The sequence below is a fragment of the Haemaphysalis longicornis genome, unplaced genomic scaffold (assembly GCF_048455015.1).
Source record: "Haemaphysalis longicornis isolate Haplotype H1 unplaced genomic scaffold, Haemaphysalis longicornis Haplotype H1 scaffold_6, whole genome shotgun sequence".
NCBI lineage: Eukaryota > Metazoa > Arthropoda > Arachnida > Ixodida > Ixodidae > Haemaphysalis > Haemaphysalis longicornis.
The window spans coordinates 31,321,571-31,346,176 of NW_027526407.1; the positions used below are offsets into that span (position 1 = coordinate 31,321,571).

The 24,606-nt window shown below is 44.3% G+C and overlaps 1 protein-coding gene across 2 annotated transcripts in view; it reads right to left on the minus strand.

Annotated features, from left to right (window-relative positions):
• The window catches only part of LOC144142433 (multidrug resistance-associated protein 1-like), a 131,223-nt gene extending 106,903 nt beyond the window's left edge, over positions 1-24,320 (minus strand). For both annotated transcript variants that reach the window (XM_077673939.1, XM_077673938.1), the window contains exons 1-6: positions 24,184-24,320; positions 22,846-23,025; positions 20,119-20,244; positions 14,571-14,708; positions 13,272-13,403; positions 11,296-11,357 (exon numbers count right to left, since the gene is read on the minus strand). In XM_077673939.1, the coding sequence (XP_077530065.1) occupies positions 11,296-11,357; positions 13,272-13,403; positions 14,571-14,708; positions 20,119-20,244; positions 22,846-23,025; positions 24,184-24,222 (677 nt within the window). In that variant the 5' untranslated portion in view covers positions 24,223-24,320. The remainder of the gene's footprint in view (positions 1-11,295; positions 11,358-13,271; positions 13,404-14,570; positions 14,709-20,118; positions 20,245-22,845; positions 23,026-24,183) is intronic.
• Between the last annotated feature and the right edge of the window lie 286 nt (positions 24,321-24,606).

The following is a 24,606-nucleotide window of genomic DNA, read 5'->3' on the forward strand; positions in this document are numbered from 1 at the left end:
GCTGAACCAATTTTCATGGTTTTTGCGATAAAAAAGGCCTCTATGAGCTCCCGGGTGACTTGTTATCGGCTTTTCCCATGTATTTGACCCCGCGCACTGAATGTAAACTTCACTCCTGGTGCAGCTGCTTCAGGTTTTGCACGTATTTCTATCGTAATGACGCAAAAATGGCCAGCATTTACAAAAATGTATTGTCTGTTATAAAGAAGAAGTTTATTGAAGTGCATAAGAGAAGTACATAAGTATAAGCACTACCGACAAGGGTCTCAAAGTCACTGGCGGTACAGGGACCCTCGATGAGTTAATACAGAGGAAATAATTACAAAAAACATTGGCAGCAACACTTCAAAGGCGATAGTCTCAGGCTATATGTCTTTAAAAATCAGGTTTGTTCTTCTTTGCCGCAAATTCTCTATGGCGGTGGCTCTTGAACTCAGCGAAAAAGGCAGAGATGCCCCTTCACCCAATCAAAATATACTGCCGATGTTTTCAGACTTCTCCACATTTCTATTTTGCAGAGTACCAATTGATTTCAGTTACGACGATGCCAGCTCTTCTATTGTGTTGGAGGCTCAAGGTATGTGCCTGCTCTTTTTCACTCCAAAATTGAACTCTTGTCAACAATGTCAAACCCGACCGACCCATAGATTGGACGTTGTTTAATGTATGAAGTTTTCGCCCGTCTCATGTATCCCTGAAAGAAACAAACCAAGAAACTCCTGCCTCTACTTTTATTGATGCTTGGGTATTGAGCAAAGGTATCTACTTCATCAAGCTATCTGACAGTTAAAATGAAGGATTACTGCTCTAGTGCGTTGTAAAACAAAACAGCTCTTCTAAGTGCGGAGCACTTCAGGAGCCTAGCGTTTCGTTGTGGCTCGCCTGGGATAAGGGTGTCCCACCCTTAAACAGAGGCTTCGAAAAGAAAACCGCTTCCCTTGTTCAGGATCGTACCTCGTTCCCTCGCGCTATGAAGTTAATCTCTATCCTACTGCGCCAAGCTGTACACATTACTATTATGCAATGTTCGGGTGATCTTTCCGCTGTCGCATTGCGACGGACGCTGGCGTTGCTAGGCCGCGAATGAGTCCACAAAAATATAAAATAATGAAAACATATAAGGCAATTACAATATAGTATACAATGTAATATATATATTATGTAATATAAATTATGATAATATATAATATAATATATAATACAATAATATATAACGCACGAATAACGCATTATTGCCCAAAAATATTGAAAACTCCATTCATTGTCTCTTTATTCGCCTTTTCAGGGGCTCCGGCGCCTCTCTTGACCATTTTTAGTATAAACGCCAGGCTGATACTGAAACCAGTGAAGTGAGCGCACCACAGTCCCTCTTGGCGGTAGAGTAGCAATTCACAAACATTCGACACAAAATAAGAACCAACTGAACGCGCATCCACATCCGAATTCCTAAGAGTCATGCAGCTCCTCCAGATTCCGTGCACCCCAAGGAGAAAAATCAAGTCATACGGTACAGTTTCAGGCATGATAGATAAGTACCGAAGGCCGTGAGATGTTGGAGTAAAGTCTTTTTTAAGAGTTCGTTCGAGGACGTCCCAAAAAAAGACGGCAACCCAACAATCCAAGAAAACTTGTTCTACACTTTCGGGCTTCTTCTACAAGAAGCAATCGGCACCCCATGGCAGATAAAGACCCCTGCTTCGCATCCGCGTTTTAACAGGTAGCGTTTCCGTGTGCAGCTTGTAGAAAAGGTCTTTATTCCTCCTGGTACCGGCATTTTTTAAACTCTTTTTAAAGCATCCTGACCTGGGCCAGCACGGAATCGAGTCCTATACAGAGGCTCGGCAAACATGGATTCCGTTAAATCTCTAAACAATAAAAATTTTGCGGGTTACTGAAGACAGGTAATCGCGAGAAAAACTAGCAATCAAGAAGTGGTATGCAAATACAACTTCACGCCAGAAACAACTGACTTTAATACGTGATCCTTGAACTGTGGGCACAAAAAAAATCAGGTAAATCATTGACCAACTTAATCTGCAAGAAAGCACGTACAAAAGGGTCAGACTGGTCCCTTGAAAAGGAAAAACGGGATACAAGTTGGCGAATAAATAAATGGGGTAGTGCAAGTCCACCCCCTTCGAGCCATCTAAAAAGATTGCTCCAACTCGTGCTTTCGTACTGAGACTGCCATACAAACACTGCAAATATACGATGAAATTTTTGCACGTTTAACATAAAAGAATACACTGCCTGCAGACTGTACCATAATTTCGATAGAATAAATATATTACATACAGTTGCTCGAAAAAATATGGACATATTCCTACCTCCCCATCTTTCCATTAGCGCACCTCGTGTGCTCTCTCGTTCCAGCAGGCCGTATTTTGTCGGTTGCGCTCAAAAGGGATGCCGAGATAACGCGTAGGCTTAGGTAACCAAGACACTCGCTCGTAAACTCTTGGTACTGCTGACCAAACACCATGACAAAGACCAACGCATTTTTAAGATTGACCGAACTTCAAGCTTTATCACAGAATTCTTGCGTGATCCTCAAAGCACTACGAATACTTTCGCGATCAACGCAGAAAAAAGTGACATCCTCCGCTTGCGCAAGTACTTTTACAGCACAGGACTTGAAAACATACTCCCTGATTACGGCACTGTTGCAAATTTTGGCGCATAAGGGTTCGACGTACAAAGCGAAAAGCAAGGACGACAGTGCACATCCTCGTCGTACCGACGAACAGATTTGAACGCTTTCTGTTAGCTCCTTCTTAACGATTATTTTAGTGGTCGAGTTAAGATACGCAGTTATAACCCCTTCAAAAATGACTTTATAAGGCCGACGTGTCTCAGAATTGTAATCAAATGTCATCATGGCAAACCTGTGGTTAACCGGCAATAGTGGCGGGGGACATTCCCACGGGATGGACATGTACCAGGTGAGGATGAAGATGTGGCGCGAGATGAGGGAGATGAGAACATGGTGGACTGGCATGGACTGGGTGTGCGCAGCCGGATCGGCTGACGAGTGGACCTCGACGGAACGGCACTCCCAGTAAAGGTGTAGTTTAAAGTGCGCAGCGTCTTTCTGGGCAACCGCGGCCGGGTGCAAGAACCCCGGTACCGCAAACCTTATCAAAGGCTTTTTTGAAGTCGATCTGTAGCATTGTTACACGCCTAAATCCATGTTGCACAATTCAAGTATACTGCATACAACATGAATATTTGCGTAAATTCTCCTCCCCTTTATGCCACACGTATTATGCGACCTAGCAATGTTTTTATAACCGCTTGTAATCTTTTAGCTAGCACCTTCATGAAATTTTGTAGTCTGCGTTTTTAGGGCGATTGGTCTGTTCAATTATTTTGCTAAGTTGTTCTGGGTCATCGCTTTTGGGTATAAGTATCGTATAGGCTTTGGAGAAGGAGGGAAGTAAGCAACCCTGCTTGAAAGATTCGCGAAAAGCATTGCATAAGGAGACTGCGAGCTTGACTTGAAGACTTTATAAAAGCCTGCCCTAACCCGTCAGGTCCAGGGGATTTACTATTATTGAGGTTCTAACTGTGCTATCTCCCCTCGTTGCCAGAACAGAAAAAAGGTGTTATTGTTCATGTTGTTTTCTTTGCTGCACATACACACTTATGAAAATGGCTAGAATTGAGTACCGCAGAAAAGTAAGAAATATGGTTTATAACATTCACAAAACTGTTAATTGCAAACGTGCAAGTAGTTAATAATGAGTGCCGCCTAACACGTGTGCGTGATGACACTGGAGTACAAAGGTGTATGCCAGTTGCGCAGAGCCCTGAATCTAGAGAAGCTGTGGCGTGTGCCAGTTTGCTTGCTGGAGTGATTCGTGCCGTAAGATGAAGAAACGAAGCGAAGAAAACGATGTAAATGTGATGTAGCAGGAAAAAAGCTGCTAATAAGAATCCCCAGTCTTCCGCATTCAAAGCAAGTAAGCGAACGTAAGTGCCACATAAAAGTTTTCGCCCAAAGTTTTCGAAGCCCGTGTTTCGAAAATGAGTTTTTCTCTAAATGCTCGCAGAATGGTATGACCGAGTTTTAACAGAATATGAGTCGCACCTATCGTACAGTGGGCCACCATAGCTAAGCCTCTATAGGCACATTAACGACCCACAACTGAGACAATTCTATGGACTTTTATTTTTCCTGAAAACGACTGAAGGGCCGAGGCTATACTTTTCTCGTAAAACGTTTTTTGCTTTGCGGAAATTTTTTTTAAAACAGCCATATTGCTTTACTGTGAATACTGCTCTGTAACATCAGCCTTCGCAACCTCTTTGTGTCATCCAAACTCAGCTGTGTAAACTGCGACAATTACCTATTTCAAGCTAACGTTCTTCAGCGCTACCTTAGTACATTATATACGCAAGCTTCAGGTATACGCCAGCCGTCTTGGTGATAAAGCAGCAACAGATGCGAATTTGGTTTGGTGGTTGAAACTCAAAACACTCCGTATCACACCATTGTATTTCTTAAGTGCATATTAAGGCACGGAAGGTTACCGCATGTATTATCGCTAAAAAAGGGGGGGAGTCACAACAGCCCCGGCGGTTTTTGACACCATATGTGTTCTGTGGAGTTGCTGCAAGATATGGAATAATATTTTTCTATTTTTTGTACAGATGTCACGGAACAGGTCATGGATCTTCTTCCACCGTTCAATAACGTGGCTTACTACTTGAAGCTATGTGAGTACACAGAAGTAATCTTTTCACATATCTCATAATTTATAAGATACTATATTGTGGGCGCTTTTTGTGCGGATATCTGGACCGCGTAAAATAACCTGGTACAGTTCGCGAATCCGCATGCTTCATAAACCGCGAGGTATCCATTTCTATGGTATTATAGTTTGCAAATCTTACGTAACCGAAGCATTCGCACGTTTAAAAATACAGATCTGTATTTAGATTAATTGCTTAAGGCCCTTTTGCTGCGGGCAAAAGCGGCCATTTTCGTTCTTTTCCTGGTGCTATTTATATTAGTATTACGTTTTTATTATTTCAGTGCGAAACTTCTATTTAAAGTAAACATATTTTCGGTCTTCGAATTTATTGAACAACATCGGAAGGAATAAAAGGCATGTCCCAGAACTGCGTGGCAAGATTAATGAGAAGCTGATACAAGTGCAGGAAAATCCCACTAGTTTTACTGATCACAACTTTCCCTACTTTCATCACGAATATTTTTCGCAAGGCAACTTGTTCCCTATTAGCATCATTGAAAAGCAGTAGTACAGTTCAATTGTTGACTGTGTGCAATCCACTCACATGACAAAAAAACTAAAATTACGTGTATCTGAATGTAGCGTTGTAACAGTGTACGCTTTTTTTTTACCTACAGCCGTCAGTGGTGATGACAGCAGCGCGGTGTACAAGATCTACGACGAAGAGTCTTCCTGTGGCAACGCTGCCGCATTGCTTAAGGTAGTGGACCCAAAGCAGACGAAAGGATTCACTTTCGTCCGGGAGGTGGCGGAGCCAACTCAAGTGTGCGTCAAAACCAAGCTATGTGCACAGTAGGCTCGAGGTGCTACGTCAGGAAAAGCATGTTTTATGCTTCTGCTAAGCTGCAGCAATAAACGCTAAATTTGCCCTGGTTGAATCTCTGCATTTGCAAGACTTGTTTCTTCATTCTTAGTACTTTCTTAATGTCTTTTAGTCCTTTAATGTGTCAACTTTAATTGTGTCTTAATTCTGGAATCATGGCAATGGGGAGTCTTCTGCGTCCGGAGGTCCCTGGGCGGTCGCTTCCTGACTGGCCCTTTCACCAAGCCCAAGCTGATCGCCGGTGCGCCCAGATTATGTGGTAGAGTGTACAGGGTTGGGGACAGTATTTGCAGGTGGTGGAGTAGGAGGTGGGGTGGATTGCATAAGAGTGGGGAGATTTTAATTTTGCAGCTTCCGTTAACTGGTGCTACCAAGACCGCCTTTTCGAAATGCTCAAATGTACCGGAAGAACAAAATATCCACCACGGCAGTTTTGTAGAAAATGCGTTTTTTAAGACTTGCAAAAAACCGGAGGCTTCAGTAAGGGCAAAACTAATGCGGTAAAGCGGATTGTAACGAATATTAAACCTGCGTATTACGCAATATGAACATTTTCATGCTTTTGTACAGAAAAGGCTGAAGCGTTACTTTTGTGAGCTATTCACAAACTCTAAGACTACATTCTTTACCTTTCAATGCGCCTCCGGAAACAAGAATAGAAAGCGGGTAAGAAACTTCAAGGCAAAACAAACGCCCACCACAAGGATTTTTCAACATTGCTAATTACTTCGGCAGAATAAAGTGTAGAATGGGGGTTTTCCGGCCTATTAGTGTGCACTTGCACACAGAAGAACGCCTTGGAAACTAGTGCTTCCCGCATTATTCCGCCGACAGATGAGCTGATGGCGGCATAACGATACACTAGTAGGTCTTCATGGCTAAATTTCGTGGACAAGCGACACCCGCTACTAATAGTGAAATGTGGCAAAACTATTACTTTCACGGCTGGCATAGCCTGGAAACACAATACAAACCTTTATGACGTCAACTCTACAGCATGTGAGGAGGCTGAAGATCGCGCATTGTGCCCTCTTTTCTGGCTCCGAATGAATATGGTTGGGATCTATACTTCTAATATAAATTTGTATCATTAATCACGTTGGTTTCACTACACCATGAACCCAAAAAAGATTTCTACTATCTCGCCTATGCGTTCATTTAACGCATATAGATAAAGTTTAATGCGCTCTTGGTAGTTTTATATGACTGTGACTCAAGATACAAAAGCTTCGTTACATTCAGGCATCTCTGTATTAGGCATGAACAAAAAGCACTGTCACTTGAAAACAAATGAACCCTCCAGACACACCAGCGCATATTGACAATATACAAACTGTGTTACTGCGTGCTGTCTCCCTTCCTGCCAAGCTGGGGCGTCATTAACCCGCGCTGACCTTAGAGTAACGAAAATATTAAAATACATTTCACTGCAACTACAAACAAAAATATCCTGTCAGAAATTCTCGTAAGGTTGCGAGAAAAAACCCTCATTTTATGTGCAACTCACTGAGCGAACATGCAAAAATCATTTTTCTTTTGCCTAATTGCGACAGGTAAACGCACAGAAAAAAAGAACTGGAACTCTTCCTGTTTATATATTCAAAGATCAAATCTCCGCCATCAAAGATACCGCTCCACATGCTGTATTTTCAACATGACGCGGGGAAGTGATTCGATTCGCAAAGTTATGTTCGCCGTGTTCTGCATACCGAAACCATTTACCAACAAATCATAACTTGAATTTCCAAACACACAATTGAGAAGTTGTATATATTTTTTCTTCAGGAATTAGATGGGTGGCACCATGCGAATGTATAAAAGTCAAGCGCCCTCTTTTTTCCAAGCCTGAAGGTCACGTAGATTTATTAGTGATCGTATTCCCCCGGAAGCGTGCGGTTTTGGCTGGGTAGCAGCACAGAAAGGATTATGGCATGCTATCACGACAGCTATCATTGGCTCTACGACGAAGCATTGGCCTCAGGGCAAGAAGTAGCAAATAGAGTGACAAAACATATCTAGCATTACACGTTGGCAAAACCCGACAATTTTAAAGCTTGCTATTATCCGAAGAGAACATCCGCAGCGAACACCGTAAAATAAACTAAATGCATTAAATACGGGTTACGAGGACGCCTCCAGCTTTCATGTTTCCTGGCACGTTTGTATTTTATTTGCCCCCCACGTGCCTGTTATTGTTTATTTTTTGAAGCCTCAATTGGCTTTCCAAACATCTGCGTGTCCTTCCTCCCCCTGCCACGGTCATGACTGCAAACCTTACGCTGGGTTTATTCACAACTGCGCAGTTTGGCCTCCCGTAAGATTCCTTCGTGGTATACTAAAAGTGACTCCCGCTTAATAGTGTCTATTTTGGCGAACATTCTTGAACCCCCCAAGACAAAAAACGAGTACCAAATATTCCTCGTGACATTTAAGTCTGCTTCCGTGCTTTGAAGGCGAAAGCCTGGCGATACTTCTTAACAGTTCCTTCACTGTTACATTCCATTTCCCTCTCTTCCTTCGCTTTTGTTTATTTTTGTTTTGGCACAGTTAACTTTGCAAGCTTCTTTTCTTCTCACGTGGTGTCAACCTCAGTTGTCACGCGTAACGCACTATTATACAACTTCTTCCTCTTTCAATTTGTAGTTTTCTTAATTTTTGAAGCTGCACGTTAGCCCCCTTCCCAACGGTCCAGATTCCTGGCCAATCTCCCAAGGGGGCATATTTCACGAAGAAAGAAACAAAAGTAGCAACATTGAATGCACCGCTGCTGACACCACAGATAATACAGTGGTACCACATCGGGTACTATGTGAAGACTCGTGTACAAATCGCATCAGATCCAACATGTGTTTTCATTTATTCACATTTTACAGCAGTGGCCATTTTTTGGATTGGGCAACAACGATGGGTTTTCGCAGAATAGGCCACTGAAGGCTCTTCCCTTCAAAGGAAGCAAGACATATGTGCGGCTTTAGCAAGCGCGTAGAATTGACACGGTGATTGCTTCAGCCCTGTTATTATACGGATCGGATTGGTAATGTACCGACTTAAAAATTAAACATGCACTTCGCCGCATTTTTCTTTTTCCTCTTGCAAGCGCAGTGCAGAAGGCAACAATGAATCTACGCCTTACGTAGTTCCAAAACATTGCCTTTTCGGATGGCGAGCTGATGCCGCGCAGATTTAGAGGCTGCTACGTGGCTAAGGTACCACCAGTCGTGCTTTAAGTCCCTGAGATATTAAAAGGCTCGTCAACAGTTCAATGCTTTGCCTCAAAGGAAAGGGTTTGGAGCGTCCTGTACTCCTGATGTAGTCTTGCTGCCCCCCCTCCCCCCAACAAAAAAATCGTCCTAGGTACACTGCAGGGACCTTCGGAAATCTGTAACCTTTGAGAAAATTTGTTCAAGGAGTACGATGGCACGTTTTCACAGCTTTGCGTACATCCTCACGCATTCACATAGGATACTGTGCTGGCGGATGCGTGTCGTCCGCATAACTGTGGCACAACAGCTGGAAGCGATTTTTCAACAGAACAGAGAGAATGACTGTCCTCGCCCGGAATCATGGAAACGTTACAGACGTGGATATATTGCGAGAATCACCGACAACTACCAGCACACAGGGCTCCGTTATACCATCGCGGACACCAAAGAAGGAAGGAAGGAAGGATAAGACAGTACATGAAAGGCAGAGAGATTAACAAATTGGTAATTTAAAGGGGATTTTTAAAAAACGGCCCATTAAAAGATTTGGATTAGAGATTGAGGATTGAGAAAAGAACGACTAAAGGTAGCTACAAAGGCAACACCCGCGGGCTGTAATAAAGCCTAAAACAGAACAGGTAAACTAGACAAATGACGAGTTAAAGATGGTGCACGGCGTCAGCAGACAAGCGTGTGGCCTTTAAAACTCGAAGATCATATCATAGCTGACAGTTCTGTTTGTGACGTGGTGCCACCGGATGAAACAAAAGAACACCTGTTCTGAATTTGTGCCCGGTTTTGCAACGCTGAGGCAGCACCTGTCAACGGCACTCCGGAAGCTCGACAACCAGCCATTAACTGCGCAGGCTATTTTACGTCCCAGACGGCACCCATTGCAGTCCCAAAAGACATCACAGAAGTTAGCTGATATGGTTAAAGCTATAGCGACAGCTCTTTCTATTTCAGGCTCGTCACTGGTGTTCTCCCACTGCTGGCACTGCCGACAGCGAAGTTGCATGCCACCTATTTGGCGCTGAAGCTGACGGGTCAGGTTTTGGCCAGGGATTGCTCTGGCATTGGGCCCCTGGTGGAAACTCGTACAATGTCAAGAACAATCACCAACAAATTTTCTCATAAATTCTGAAGAGATGCGAAGCTCTCTTGCCCAATCAGGAAGCTTTCGTTTACAAGTGCCCCTATTTTGTTTCCTTCCAACTAGGCGATTCTTTATTGGATGACTAACCCATGCTGTGTAGCTCACGCTACAAAACACCTTGATATCCACACTTCGTTTCGTGACGGGTAATGGTTACCAACCGCCTTGTGTTCCCTTCGAGTAGCAACGCCGTTTTTCCGTACAAGCATGGCAGACAAGACGACGTCGCTGCAGTCTGCTCAGCGATTGCACTATATGCGGCAAACCTTTGAAAATTTCCTAGCACGACTTCTACTCTCGGGCCCACCCACTCCGCCAACAGGCAAACGACATTAAAGTACAAGAGTTAGCGAGTTCATTCTTCACTGCTCAACTTCATGGGAAGACGTGGCTGCACACGTACAAATGCTTTAAAGCTAGAAACAAGAAATCAAACCTTTTTCGAAACAAAGCTTCCCTGTGCACCTCTGTACAAGAACAAATTTCCGCTTGGACCAAGAAGTACATTTGCGCCTGAAACAAAGTAGACCCTCATTCACAGTAGAAAGATGGCTAACGGTCATACATATACGCGAGTGAGAGCGGCCGACATCTAATGCTACCTGCGGAGCCACAAATGGCATAAGATGGTTCAACGCCATCGACAACTTCAAGCAGGTCGTAAACGCGTGGTCGCGCCACAATGGTTAGAAAAAAGTCCCGCCGCTGGGCCCTGGCTACAAGCCTAAATCATTGAACAGTTTTAAACTCACCCAAGTAGGTGAGAAAGTAGAAGATAATACAGTTGCACGGAGCAGGGTCGGCAAAAAATCGCACGCGTAATCGGAATGTCGTGGGTTCATGTCCCACCTGGCGGCCATGTTTTTTATCTGCCTATCTACTCTAAACTATCTAAATTTCTATTCACATTCCAAGCGAGTCCAACTGATTCTACTTTTCCCGATTACTATATACACCTGGTGTGTGTGTTCGCATTTGTACAAAAGATGTAACTATAACTGGAGGATTGGAAAATTCAAATGACACATATTAAGCTTATGTTTAAAATTCGATCGACTTTATTTCCCATCAGAGATCACTAAATTGTGCACACAGCGTACAGACCAGGAGACGCCCAGAGCAGTATAGGCCTATTTTGAATCCAGATGAGTCCCCGCCACCTATTCACCACGGTTTCGACATTCGGCAAACACTTCTTATTTACTAAGCTGAGGGTGACCCGGCATCAAGCGCTTTTGAATGCAACAAAGTGTACAACTAAGAAGAATGCTGGGCGGTTCTGTAACAAACGTTGCGCTTTGGAGCAGTCGGGTTCAGAGGATTCCTAAATTCGCTTATAGAAGAGCTTCCACTCACCCGTTGAACCACCAGAAGACCAGCGTAGAAGGAAATGATGCGTATTGCTCCGGGCATTTTCCCTGCATATAATCACAAATGATGCTTTACACCAACTCTGTCCTGAACCACTCAATAATTATCATTTCCGGGAGTAAGTATTTTTAGAGTATATTTTGCCCGATAAAATTACGTTCCGTTCAGCGAGAGGTTCGTTAGTGAAGCAGATGCTACCTCTTTAAGACCTGTATACTAATGCACCATCGGTGCCGAAATACAATTATAACGGCCAGTTGAAAATTACTGTCTACCAAGTCCGAAATCAGCGGCACTCGAATATACTACTTATGTTAAGCCAAATATAGGTTCACGCAATGAAATAAATAAGAACCAGAAAACACACCTTTACTTTGACATCTCAATGTCATTTAACAATAATTAGGCAACATCCGTATCTGACAGTGTTTCCCTGCTTGTATAGGCTTTGGCACAACACTTTTCTGTACTAGTATTCCATTTTTTAATGATTTTCCCCCAAGACGTAACCAGTGTTTTCTGCGATGACATTCGAATCTGCAGGGCATCTTAATGGAAACCTGAAGTGAGCTCCAATGGATATATAGTTACATTGCACGAATTGTCTAGAGCGCGTGGGCTACATTTCCTGCTTGTCCGCATAGTTGACATTCGGTTTATCCTTGAGATAAGTGCATTCAAAGCGCCATTTTTATTGCCCCATTATTTCTTCTCATTTGCTAACTTCGGCTGTGGCAAAACACTGGCAAACCCGCAGGAAGAAAAATTGAAAGCATTGATAGCACTATTCGGAAGCAAAACATTTGCGTGAATAAACGCGAAGTGAGTGTTGACAACGAAATGGATAAAAATAAAATTTGCGGAGGCTGAGACAGCGTGAAAACACACTGCAAGCCAGTAGTGTGATGCAATTACGGTAGCTTATGCGGAGGCCGCTAAAACCGCGTAATGCTTCTCTTCGGTACCCTATCACCGATAAACTATGGGCTAAGTATTCCCGCAGAATACTCAAAACATTAACATGGGTGCAGTTAAAGTTGATTTCCCCCAATCAGCCCAACCGCTTCCGCTCACTGACTAAGCAGAGTCAATGTTAATTATTGATATTCACTATGGCTAATGAGCGGACGGAAGCGGTTCCTCCCGGTTGGGTAAAATCAACACAGAGTGGTCACTGGCAGATGCGGAACCACACCACGAATAATGTACAGGAAGGCACCAGTCAGTCTAGATTTTTCCCAATCCTCCAAACCGCTTCAGCTTAGTGACTAGCCAGAGTCACGATCAATAATTAACCGTGACTCTGTACAGTCAATGAGCGGAAGCAGTTGGGAAGATTGGGGGAAATAAACTATAACTGCACCCATGGTGGTCATGATGCAACACTAACGAGACCGTTACCATTATGGTGTGCTAGCAATGCTGCTACCCTTCGGCCAATTCATGCCGCACGCGAAACATAGCAAGAGTAGCCTTAAACATTTCATAGTGGCAAATGCTCCCGATATCCATTTTTTTTTCAAATTTTCATTGTGTTTGCACCAGCAAAGTTTGTTGCCCTGTGCAACGATTGCATAAATTGTATAATAATGTGAGGCCTAATCATGTTGATATTTCGAACAATAAAATCTGGCTGCATTGAAACTGGCTTTTGCAGTGTTATAGTATCTCATGTTTTAAAACTCGAATTTTCTGTCGTTTTTAATGTATTTTTTATCCTGTTTTGAGAATCAATGTCCGAGGCCGCGCGCTGTTCTTGAGCGCGTACAAATAAAGATGAATGAACGAATAAAATATTTAATTGATAATTACTATGTGACAACATTCCTTCAGCTTAAAACCTTAACCAGGCTTTGCATCTCTATAATCTATAGATTAGGCGCAGAAGACGCCTTTGTTTTCAGTTGGCGTAAATCCTTGGATCGCTCGCCCGTTAAGGAAGAATAGACAGTAGCACTCACCGCTTTGAGCCTTCGCAGCGAAGACCTGTCAGCGAAGCAGCTCAGGAAAAACTGGCACAATGTGATGGCGAAGTAGATGGTAACGACGACGAATTGGAACTCAAGGTCACTAGCTAGTTGCCTGTTTTCTTCCTGTAAGGAAACACAAACAAAAAATTCATACTTTGGAGGGGATTCTAAAATGTGATCAATTAGAAATGCAAACAGAAAACGGTTTAACAATGAAGAGTACCATTCTCCTTCTACACAGATCTGAACAACCATCGCCTTATTCGGGGTACAAAAGTTACCTTAAAAGTCCGTGGAATCGTCGCAGATCGAAATGTAACTTTTAAAAGTCCCGTGAAGCACTTCTTACAACTTTTTTTCTAAATCCTAAAGGCTTTAGAACATAGTGAGTGAACGTGTTCAAGCGGTGGGCATAAAGTACTCAGGCTAAATAATACCGTTGTACACTTTTCAGATAACCCAAAAACTTGCTCGAAAGGGCTGTCTCTGTCTCGCTTTTCGGTGTGTACATTGTTTGCAGAATTGAATAAACTCACTCTAGCCACATAACTGCGATTACCCGACTTCCTGTCAGTTCTATTTATAAAATACTTCGACCGCTACTCGAACAAAAGTCGCACAAAACCGAAGCAAAATAACAAAGATATGTGCCGCGGCGAACAGACCACACACTGCGGCGGTAAGCTCACAAAAAAAGCTTGGAAGTGCTTCGAACACATCGGAGGGAGTAAAATTTGTTAGCAGAAGTTCTGCAGGGGCCCTTCACTGGTTTAATCGTTTGTGTTCGTGTGCTGGCGGTACCCGCACTCTTACCTGGAAGTGTATCAAAAGACAGAAAATATTTTACACCCTATGTTTTACCTTAAGGATTTCTTGTGAGTCTAGCAATGGGTAACGAAAGAGCGCACGAGAGCGGGTTCGGGTAAAAAATCATTCTTAGTTCATGCACAAATATTCGGCATCCACTTTTCTGCTTAGGGCATTTTCCGCGTTAGTAAGCGACTGCTACAGCTGAGAGTAGTATATTCGTATCCACTACCCTCCACTTTACCGATCGAAACCAACTTCCTTTTAAACTTCAGTGTCCTTCAAAATCCTTCATATCGACCAGTGTTATTAACAGAAGTATTGTGAGCCAACGTAAAAATAAAAAAAAACCAAAAGCCTCGGCGTGCACCACTAAGTATCACAGGCTAATGTAATTGACAGGGGTAATCCACCGTCCTTGAAATAGAATCGCTGCCCTAAGTTGACATTGTCTTATGAATACTCATTAGGAGTTATGCTTACCCCGCCGAAGACATTCAACATGAGCGACCTGTAACGTATGCCGCTGGTAATCGACATAAACGTCCAGAAGAGAAACAGTGGTGCAGACGTATGGAAGCCAGCTCGCCGTCCTCCTCGAACCAAGAGCACTGTTAACACCTGAAAAAGTAACCAGGCGCTATTATATACCTACAGCCCCAAATATGGGCCGCAGTTATCTTTGAAACTTCCCACGGCAAAAACGATCAGGCCCTATGCCCCTCCCTCGTGGAAAAGTATGAGCAGAGCCCTTTAATGCTTTTCTGATCCCGAAACTTCTGACGAAGTTCGATATAGTGGCAAAAGCTCCAGCTACTGGCGCCACCATTCGTAAGGGGGCCAGCAGCCACTTCCACTGCTGGGATTAAGTGCGCCGCTGCTGATGTTTCGACGCAATTATGTGGATGCAGTTCTTCCTTTTGCCTTTCCTTTAACGTCTTCCAACACATCCATGCCAGCTGATAATAGGTCGAAGTGTGATCCACCGCTGACGACGAATGAGAGCCTGAGAACTGTTTAGTTAAGAGTGGAAGCATACTCTTTACTTATGAGTGCAGGCGTACTTATAAACGGCAGCGCATTTAAAATGTTCAAACACCTCGTAATAACGCACTCTGTTAATAGGTACCTCAAAGTAATAGCTCGCAAGCTTTGGAAGACGCTGCTCATCACGCCCCACGCTTCTTGGATCACTGATGAAAAAAGCTACTGCCAGACCTGCTCGAGAACGTGTTTATATTTTCGCCTTGCCAAAGAATGGCTATGCTTATGTGATTGGAGCATTAAATGGCTCTGGTGATAGCTAGGCTTTTTATCCTTGTAGTGTGGCAAATAGGCGAAGGGGTGTGAGCGGAATAAAACATGAATAGATCTAGGGAAAGGGCGGTCGCATTGCTTTCCATTCGGCTCTAGAACCACTAGATCAGGTTCCAGAGTATCGGCACTTTTTTCTGTCGTTGTTGTATGTCGCCGTCAGCGGCCATTCGTCGAACCTGGCCACGTGACATTTGTTTGCCACCGCAAGACCCATCAGCGCTGACATAATTTGGTGCCTGTGTGTTGCCGCGCGCACGCTCTTCAATAAGTCTTGATTTACGGAGCGCAGTGCGGTTGTATGATACGTTGAGAGTGAGTTTGTAGGCACCCACACAGTAGCGATGCCGTCTTTCTCTGTGCTGAGCTATTTGAGCCGGCGGGAAGGTGAAAAACGCCTGCATCGCTTCTTGCAATGAAATAACTACAGTGGCCTAGCGTAACATATAGCCACTTAGAAAACGCAGCTTAATTAGTGGCTCTAGCGCAACCTAGAAGCAATAAATAGGCTACGTTAGCGTAGACGAGTCTGACCGTGTCACTACGGCGCTCTGTCTCTAAATCTTCGAAAAGTAAACACAGCTGTCATGGTTGCCAAGCGGCACCCAGACCAATTCCGCCCGTCAATGTCAGCCGCAATAGGGCGCATAAAGCTCGTCAGGCACCAAAATGGCTGCCGCCGGGCGGTAGTGTCGTTACTCTTACGCGCAGCTTCTTTAGTGGTTCGATTCGGCTCGTCTCTCACGCGCTGCAACCCAAGTATTGAAGTCAACGGAATCGTCTAGCAAGAGGTTTTATTCCAAACCTTCGAACTGAACTGCCACCCGAATATGCAGTTGTAGCGGACTCACATTAGTGCGCTCCCGCCGCTTCCTTGACGTGGAGAAGTTTTGATGCACAAGTCGACCGGCTACGAAGCCGAGCGCTTTCACGCACACGGGCTTCGGCTCTTCAAATATCTACGAATTTCACTTGCTTAACATCTTACCGATCACTTCTTTTTCTTCCAATGTACGCAGTACACCTGTCGCGCCTGGCTTTTTCTAATGTGTACTGTTTAAAGTGTAAAGAATTACTTACTAATTATTTTCGCTTCGTCAGGCGTTCCGGGAGTCGTTCAAAAATCCTCCCAACGGCACCGGTTCTGAGCCTCGCGCTATCATGCTGTTGCGATAAGACGTCCCCGTTCACGACGCCATCATTAGTACTGACCATGTCGGTAGCATATCAATGCTGTTCGCAAACACGCACATTCCTACAGAAAAAGCTACAACCGCTAGCTTCCAACCGCAGTATAGCTCCTTTCCAATTCTCTCGAAGCTCGGCGCTAGTGAGAAAACTGAAGAGCGACATTTTCTCGTTTGTGCTTCTATATTCGGAGCGGCGGCGAGGCACACAGCAAACCCTGGGTATTACTGATTCCAAGTTTCATGTCGTCGACGTTGTACACGGTACACTGGCCCATGAAGTTGGCGAAACACTGACGATAGAAATTTTGCTGTGGGGAATGTCGCACGCCACTCCCACACCCTGCCTTCGGAATGCGCCGCTGCCACGGCGGCTGCTGCGGGCCCACCGGCACTGACAGCCCCCTTACAACTGCCTGCGCCGCGTAGCGGCCGTTCTTCGTAGCAATTAAGCTCTCCCATTGAGTTGCGCAGAAATTTCGGGACCAGAACTGTATCGAAGGACTCAGGTACGAGTAAAAAGGTATCACTAACTAAACTAAAATTCAAGAATTCAACTTCTTATTAAGACAAACGTACATGAATTACATTAACACTAACAATTGTCGCAAATGTATGTACGTTGTGGTTAATTCGGATTTGTCGGTTAGAAGTTGTGCAATGACATTTTTTAGTCCCTCATTTCGTTTCTTCCTTGTGGATGTCAGGAGGTGTTTCCCACAGTATGTTATTTGACCCACTTTTATAGCAAAACACGTTTTCGCGTTGAGTGTAGACCTGCCACTGCAGTATCGAACACTGGAGCTTTGTCAAGGTGCGATAGAGCTGCTTTTTCTTCGGCCACCTTTCTTTCCCTGAGTGTTGTACCGGGGAAAATGATGTTTACTTTTATAGATTGATTAATTGGTTGATGAATTCATTGATTGATACATGCACTATTTCAGCACGTTTACGATTAACATAACGTACTTTCCTTGTGTCAGCTTGTCAAAAATTACCCCTCAAAGGCTAGTGTCCCGTACTGTGCAACAAACAAATCAAAGAGCCTCGTTATCGGAATTGCACCTGTACTATTTCTACTGCGCTCAATCCCAAACCAAGCTCTAACAACAGAACTATCTTGGCGACGGGCTGCTGATTGCACTCCGGAAATTTTCAACAGCCCACGCCTATCTCTGAATATGGGTCACTCAAAGTCATTTCTGCATGAGTGCCAAGATGCAAATACGACATTTCCGCTCGCGTTAAAGGAGTACTGACACCAAATTTAGAGGCCTAAATAACGATATAATTGGCTTCAGTAGTTTGTACAGATTACCCACAGAAATTTTTGGAGCGATCCGAGGCTGGAAACGCATCAAAAATCGATTTTAATTGCCCTGGCCGCGAACTATTACAAATCGGCAGCACTAGCGAAATCGCTTAGGGTGTGACGTCAGGCTATCCGCGATTTTGCGGCCGATTCAGCATGACGTCATACAGTTGTTTCCGGAACCGGAAGCGATAGCCTGCGCTGTTGTTGTGGGCGGTCTCGCTTCGATAGGAGGTTTGGCTTGGCTGCGGTACCGCTGTGAGCAAGGCTTGCGAAGTGCGCACTTCCTATGCGCACTTCACGTTTCGCCGCAGGTATTGCCATCTCTCGACCGGTCGGCGCACCGCCCGCCGCGCGCCGCGGGGGGCCGGTCAGCGTATACGCTTGCATCGCGGCAGATATCTGATCGCCGCTTTTAAAATAAGCCCTGATAACAATCCCAAGCACAATTTTTCACCACACTAACACCTACTTTCTCGCATGTGGAACTTCATTTTAACGATCAGATTGATTCAGAAGAGCAGCGACAAGCGGTTGCTACCGTCTTGCTACCGTGGTCTGCGCCGGATCGAGCCGCTGAGTGTCCGAGCTGGCAGGCGCGGCCGGCGTGTGCGCGAACTGTTTCCGAAGGCAGGAAACGCTTCACGATTGCCTGCTTTATCCATTTTTTGCGATTAAACGCGCGGGATCTACAAATTCAGCTCAGCGATAGTCGTAGTTGACCATGGAGCAAAAACGGTGGGCGGAGCGACGCCGACGACGCATCGCATGCACGCATCGGGTCATGTGTCTCAAATTCACGCGTACGACTAGTCGTGGTGACAGTCGTAACGATCAGTCGCATGCGAATCGAGTGTACAAATCGTACATGTGAACCGCGTGCAATCCGTAGCAGACGATGCAGCGAACGTCCCTGACGTCACGGAGACCATGACGTCACGGTCCGACGTCACGGAGACCGTGACGTCAGGCAGTCCGCTTGCAGGCTCTCCTTCGAACGGCCATTTTCCCGCGCGGCGACCGAATTTGAAAGTGGTTGCAATAAACGTGCTATAATTAATTATATGTTGGTGGCTGACGCCTTTCGGTTCGATTTTCGTAATTACTGGGACCATAGGTATTCTTTACAGCATAAAAACTGAAAGCGAGAAATTTCGTGTCAGTACTCCTTTAAGAAAGAAGGCAGCCCGCTTCAAGTTTACCGACAAAAGTTACAGGTATAAACCACGGCTTGTGAGCATGCTACTACCACGGAAACAACTCTTTGGCTATATTTAAAGCAAAGTAATTTATAAAATAACATACAGCAATGAAAAAGGGGCGTCCGAAAGGTACTGGACGTGAAATGATGGTAAAGTTTGCCGCGAATCCTTGCATAATCCCTTTGCTCGTATCGACTACGCCGAAGAAAATTCAAGCATTACTGAAGTACAATTGTGTGCATAATTCTGATGGAGGCGAAAAGCGAAAACTTCTGTGTGTTTCAGATTTCGATGCACGTTAAAGATCTCTAGGTGGTGAAAATTAATCCGCAGCCATCCACTACGGCGCGCCCCATCGCCTGTGTAGCGTTGGGGCGTTAAACCCCACAATCAATTAATTATATGCATAAGATAAGATCAGTTTTTTATTTAGGCAAACAAAACATATTCTTCGCACAATTAGCACCGCAGTTTTCATTCTGCTGCTTCTTTTGTTATTTTTACTTCTATGAATGAAGAACAGTCTACGCGTAAATTTTGGCACACATCCAACCTCCAAACAGCAAACAAAAGACATCTGGATAAGCAAGTTTATTTTTCATTGTGAGTTGCGTTCTGTAATCACTTGTTTTTGTAATGAGCGTGTTTTTCTTCATTTTTAATTGTTTCTGCGAGATTACAACCATATTTTCACACTTTATTTGTCTTGGTTTTCAATTGTTTCTGTGCGATTACAAGCGCATATTCACACTTTATCTGTCTCAATTGCAATTTACTGAAGTTCTGTTTCTCTGCTATGTACATTACAACTATTCCCACTTCTATATTGTACAAGAGGTCCACTTACAATCTCTGATTATGAGACCTTTTTCTTTATATTTTGCACAGGTTATCTGTACTTTGCACAAGTAAACCTTTTCTGATTCTGATTCTAAATCTGAAATAAATGTGTGTGCATTCGTACACTGCCACAAGACGGAAATCCCTCGTGCAACAATTTTCCGTCTTATACTTACGAACGTGACAATCCGAACAGAAGGCGTGACGAAGTCGACGGGGAAAAGGGTGGCGCCAAAGGCGAGTTCGACAAGCCGCTGTCCAAGCTCGATGCATGCCACAAACGTCAGGACGACGGACAACACCTGCATGGTGGGCTTAGATGACCATTGGCTAAGCAGCCATGGTGACACCACAATCCAAATGAGTATCAATCCAATTTTTATCTCTTATTATTCTTCTAGGTAAACATTCAAGCGCTTCGGTGTCTGCCTTTTGCTGCAAGAGAACTGCTACCATGCATTTATGCCTGTACATGCACAGGAAAGGAAGCAGAAGTGTCCCTGCCTTCGTGCCACGCTTCCTCACCATCATCATCATAAGCCTGTTTGTGTACACTGCAGGAGGAAAGCCTCTCCCCAAGATTTCTAACCACGCCTATCGAGTGCAAGCTGAGTTCATCTTTTCCCCACAATTTTCGTAGCGCATCTCGCCAACGAGTTTTTGGCCAATACCTAACGCGTTTGCGGTTTATTGGCAGCCAGTCTGTCAAATGGATGTTCCACCTGTTGTACCTCATTCGCATTACGTGACCAGCACATGCCCATTTCCTTCTCTTAATATGAACTAAAATGTCTTCCACCTTGTTCCCACGCTTATTCCCCTAGAAATAAAGTGCTGCTGAACCTACCCTTCTAAGCAAACACAGGAAACATCCGCAGGCCTTATTTGTTACGGTTGAGATAAGCTCACAGAGAGAGTATTGGCTTAAAGTACGCATGGAGTATCTGGACTTGGTCTGAATAGCGTATACGTTGATAAACGGGTAAAGCAGCTCTACAGCGGTCATCAACTTATGCAAATACCGACGTTTGTTATCCCCTGCACTGTTTTGTGTGATAAGAGAGACGAGCTCCCGCTTAAATAGAAGCCACCCTACAGCGGACTTCCCATACAGTTTGTGAGATTTTGCACGTGTTGCTATTGTGGAAGTGATAACAAAGGAGCTAAAAGGCGTAGAGTGGAAGTACTAAGCACGCTATAAACCCTGAAGAGTACCGGACATTCACCTGATGGCAAATAAAAGGGATGCAATACTCACCGCAATTTATGTGGGCTTGAGCTCACAAAAGATACTGCACAGCTAAAAGCATAGACGTCAGAAGTTGATAGTAACAAAACGTCACCAAAACAACCTAGTACTGACGAGTGCCCCTATAGGCTGCGTCGGTCGTCTTATTTACGGAGCTGCACTCTAAAAATGGACCGCTCGGCATTTCTGAAAGATTTCATAATTTGGAACATCAGCTTAAATTATCGTAACGAATTACTCAAAAGCCGGTGGGGCAAAAAAAAAAAACCTTTAACAACTCTTTTTAGCTTACGTCAACGTTTTACCGCTCTTCCTAAGAATATTGCAATTTTATTACAGTCGATCCCGGATATATCCAACTCTAAGGGGATCACGAAATAGTTCGATATATGGATAATTCGCTATATAAAATATTTTCGTTTGCATAGGATTTCCAAGGGGATGTTTGGACTGTTCGATAAATGCAATAATTCGATATATCTGGTTTCGATATATGCGGGATTGAGTGTATATGCCAATTTATCCGCACCCAAGTGGTGATGGTAAAGCTGACGCTTCTCCTTTATGGGGGAAGAGAAATACCGCGGTTTTATTTGCAGCAGCCTGTCATGTCTTTATAGGCATACCACTCTTCCTATCTTCTGTTGAACACGTTCCTGAGAACTCCTCAAGCCGAAAGATTCCAATCCCTACTACTGCAGCGATGTGCCTTGCTCACATTCCATGAAAGCCGGTCCAGAGTTGCAGTTTTTCGGTTGTAAGAAAATTCCCTGTTTGTGGAAACTTTCTGTGTTTGTTAATCTCCGTGGAAATCTTGGTCGCAATGCACTGTTAGGAGTCGCAGTCAGAACAAAGAACCCGAACTACCGTATTTACTCGCGTAATGATCGCAGTTTTTTCCGAAAGATTTGATGTAAATTTAGGGGTGCGTTCATTACGCGGGTTTAATTTTTCGCGAAACATGTTTGAGCACAGAAACCGCAAGCAAGTTTTGGGTCGAAAGTTTTACGATAGGTCTCATGAACATAAAAAAATATTAAACAAACACATATTAACAACTCCGCACACCGCCGCTGGTTGCTTTGCAATGTGACGCAAAATGCAGTGTTGTTGTGAACTACGGAACGTGCCGGAACGAGTTTGCTGCGAGGGGACAACAGCTCGACCAATAAGCGGCTGCCACAGTCACAGTGCGGGACATATAAACAGACACGGCTGCCGACACAACAACCTCAGCGCGTTTTTTTCTTTGTCTTCTGAGTACATTATGTGCATTTAGTAAGAGTTTCTTCATCAGTATTGAACGCATGCTTGCCGATATCGCTAATATCGGCGAGTCTGCCGCAATAACTTAGACATGTCCTGTTTGAAAGAGAAGGAGAGAGAGGTACGGACGACCATCATCAGCTAGACTTGGCACTAATGCGACATATTGCTGCGGCTAGTTCAGGGTGTGTTCATTGCGCGGAAAATAAAAAAAAATCGATCTTTGGCGTCAAACTGCAGGGGTCTTATTATTACGCGAGTGCGATCATAATGCTAGTAAATACGGTATGGTATGGGCACCAGCACATCTTTTGTGACCCTGGCCACGGCGAGTACACTGTCGCTTTATACTAGCACAGGCACCGAGGATGACCTTGTGCCAACTCACCACTTTTGTGACATTCAGGGCAGTCCAAGGAAGCCTCCTCTTCCCGCTCTTGTTCATGGCGTGCGCTTCGAAGGGGGCGCACAGCCAAAGGAAGGCGCATGGCACCCAGAGCAGCACGGTGTCTTGAAAGCACAGCGTCAGATCGGGAGTCTTCTCCTCTGTCCAATTGTAACTTGGCTCCTACAAAGTCAATAAAGGCTTCACGAGCTGAACTACAGAAAGGGACGATGTACTACCAATGTCAAATGTTTCACATAAAAATTTAAATCCAGAATTGAAGCAAACGAGGACGACGTTTTAGTATAATGTAGCGCTTAGCCGTTACAGCCGAACACTAAATGTGCGTATGAGGTTCCTAAAAGCAGTGTCTGTGTTTATAATTATTATGAATTGAAGAATTCTAGTAATAGAGAAAAATTTAAGGGCTTGTTAAAAGCCTCGTTTTACAAAACCTCGTTATAGATTGTACAAGACCACTAACAATTAGGATTAGGTGATGTGTTCTTTTCCATTCGGTCACACAGGAAAGGGAATTCATAGTCTTCTTGAGTCGAACCCATCAGCAGAAAACTGCTGTAATCATTCTTTTTAATATCCTGGTTCCTTCCAGGAGCTAATGATCTGCACTGTGGCGAAATGTAAAATCTCAATGGGTGCCGTAGGACATCTGACCAGCATGTTTATAGGGGTAATTAGGGGAGCATCACATCCTTGATAAAATTCTGTTTCTTTTAAACATTACGAAACTAAAGCACTGTATTTACAACAGCTTCGTGTGAACTAACGGTAACTTTTAATATTCTACTGCTGGTTTAACCAACACGTTCAATCATTCCACTGAGTGCACGGCTGTCCCTAATTTCATCACACTTTCAGATGCTCCGTGAAACCAAAAATCCAACAATACCTTTGTTATTTTATTATATTTTACGTTCTTCTTGGAGAAAATCATTTAGCTCTGAGATTCTAACCCGCCACCCTTTTCTTGTGAAACATCAGAGCGTTGCTGTAAGGCTGCATTTTCTACACATGCTATCGAGAGCCGAATTTTATTCACTTGGAGGAATATTTACCAGTCAAACCAATTTTTCTTCCACGTCGCAGGGCGGTGCAACATGAAAATAAGAACTGGAAGTTTCAAAGCACGTGCATTTTTGTGCGAAGAAACGATGTGTTCATAACGACAGAGGCATTTCGACGAATGTGGAGCTGAATTTACAACTCGCGCACGCGACTTAGGATCAGAACTGGAAGAATTATAAATCACAACCAATTCAAATACGCGGCAGCGAGAAGATGGAAAACAGGTTACGAAGCTTAACACTCAAGGTTACTCACCCAGAAAGGGGAGCCACATAACGACTCCATGGCTGCCATTCATAGAATCTCGGCCACGATCGACATTCAGCTGCGCTGACCAGGAGCGCTCGCGCGTTCCCGCAGTGTGCTTTGCGGAAACCCGGACCCCCAGTCGGCAGAAGTGTGTCGGAACAACCAAAGGGGAGTCCTCGAAACTGCTATCTGCCGATAAGAAGGATAAGGCAAAATAATCGTAGCGCTTCCTTTCATGTTCGTATGTGTGCGCGCGAACGGTGAGTGTGGGCTGTCGTGCGCTCCTTGAGTGCATGTGTGTAACGAATCGTCGTGCGAATGTGCGCGGCTTGCTTCTCAAGATGCACGCGGTTGTTCGTCCATCGCTTGAGAAAAGGTTACATCGTACTAACTTTGGACTAGGCAGCAGCCGTGGTTCGGTGCCAACGT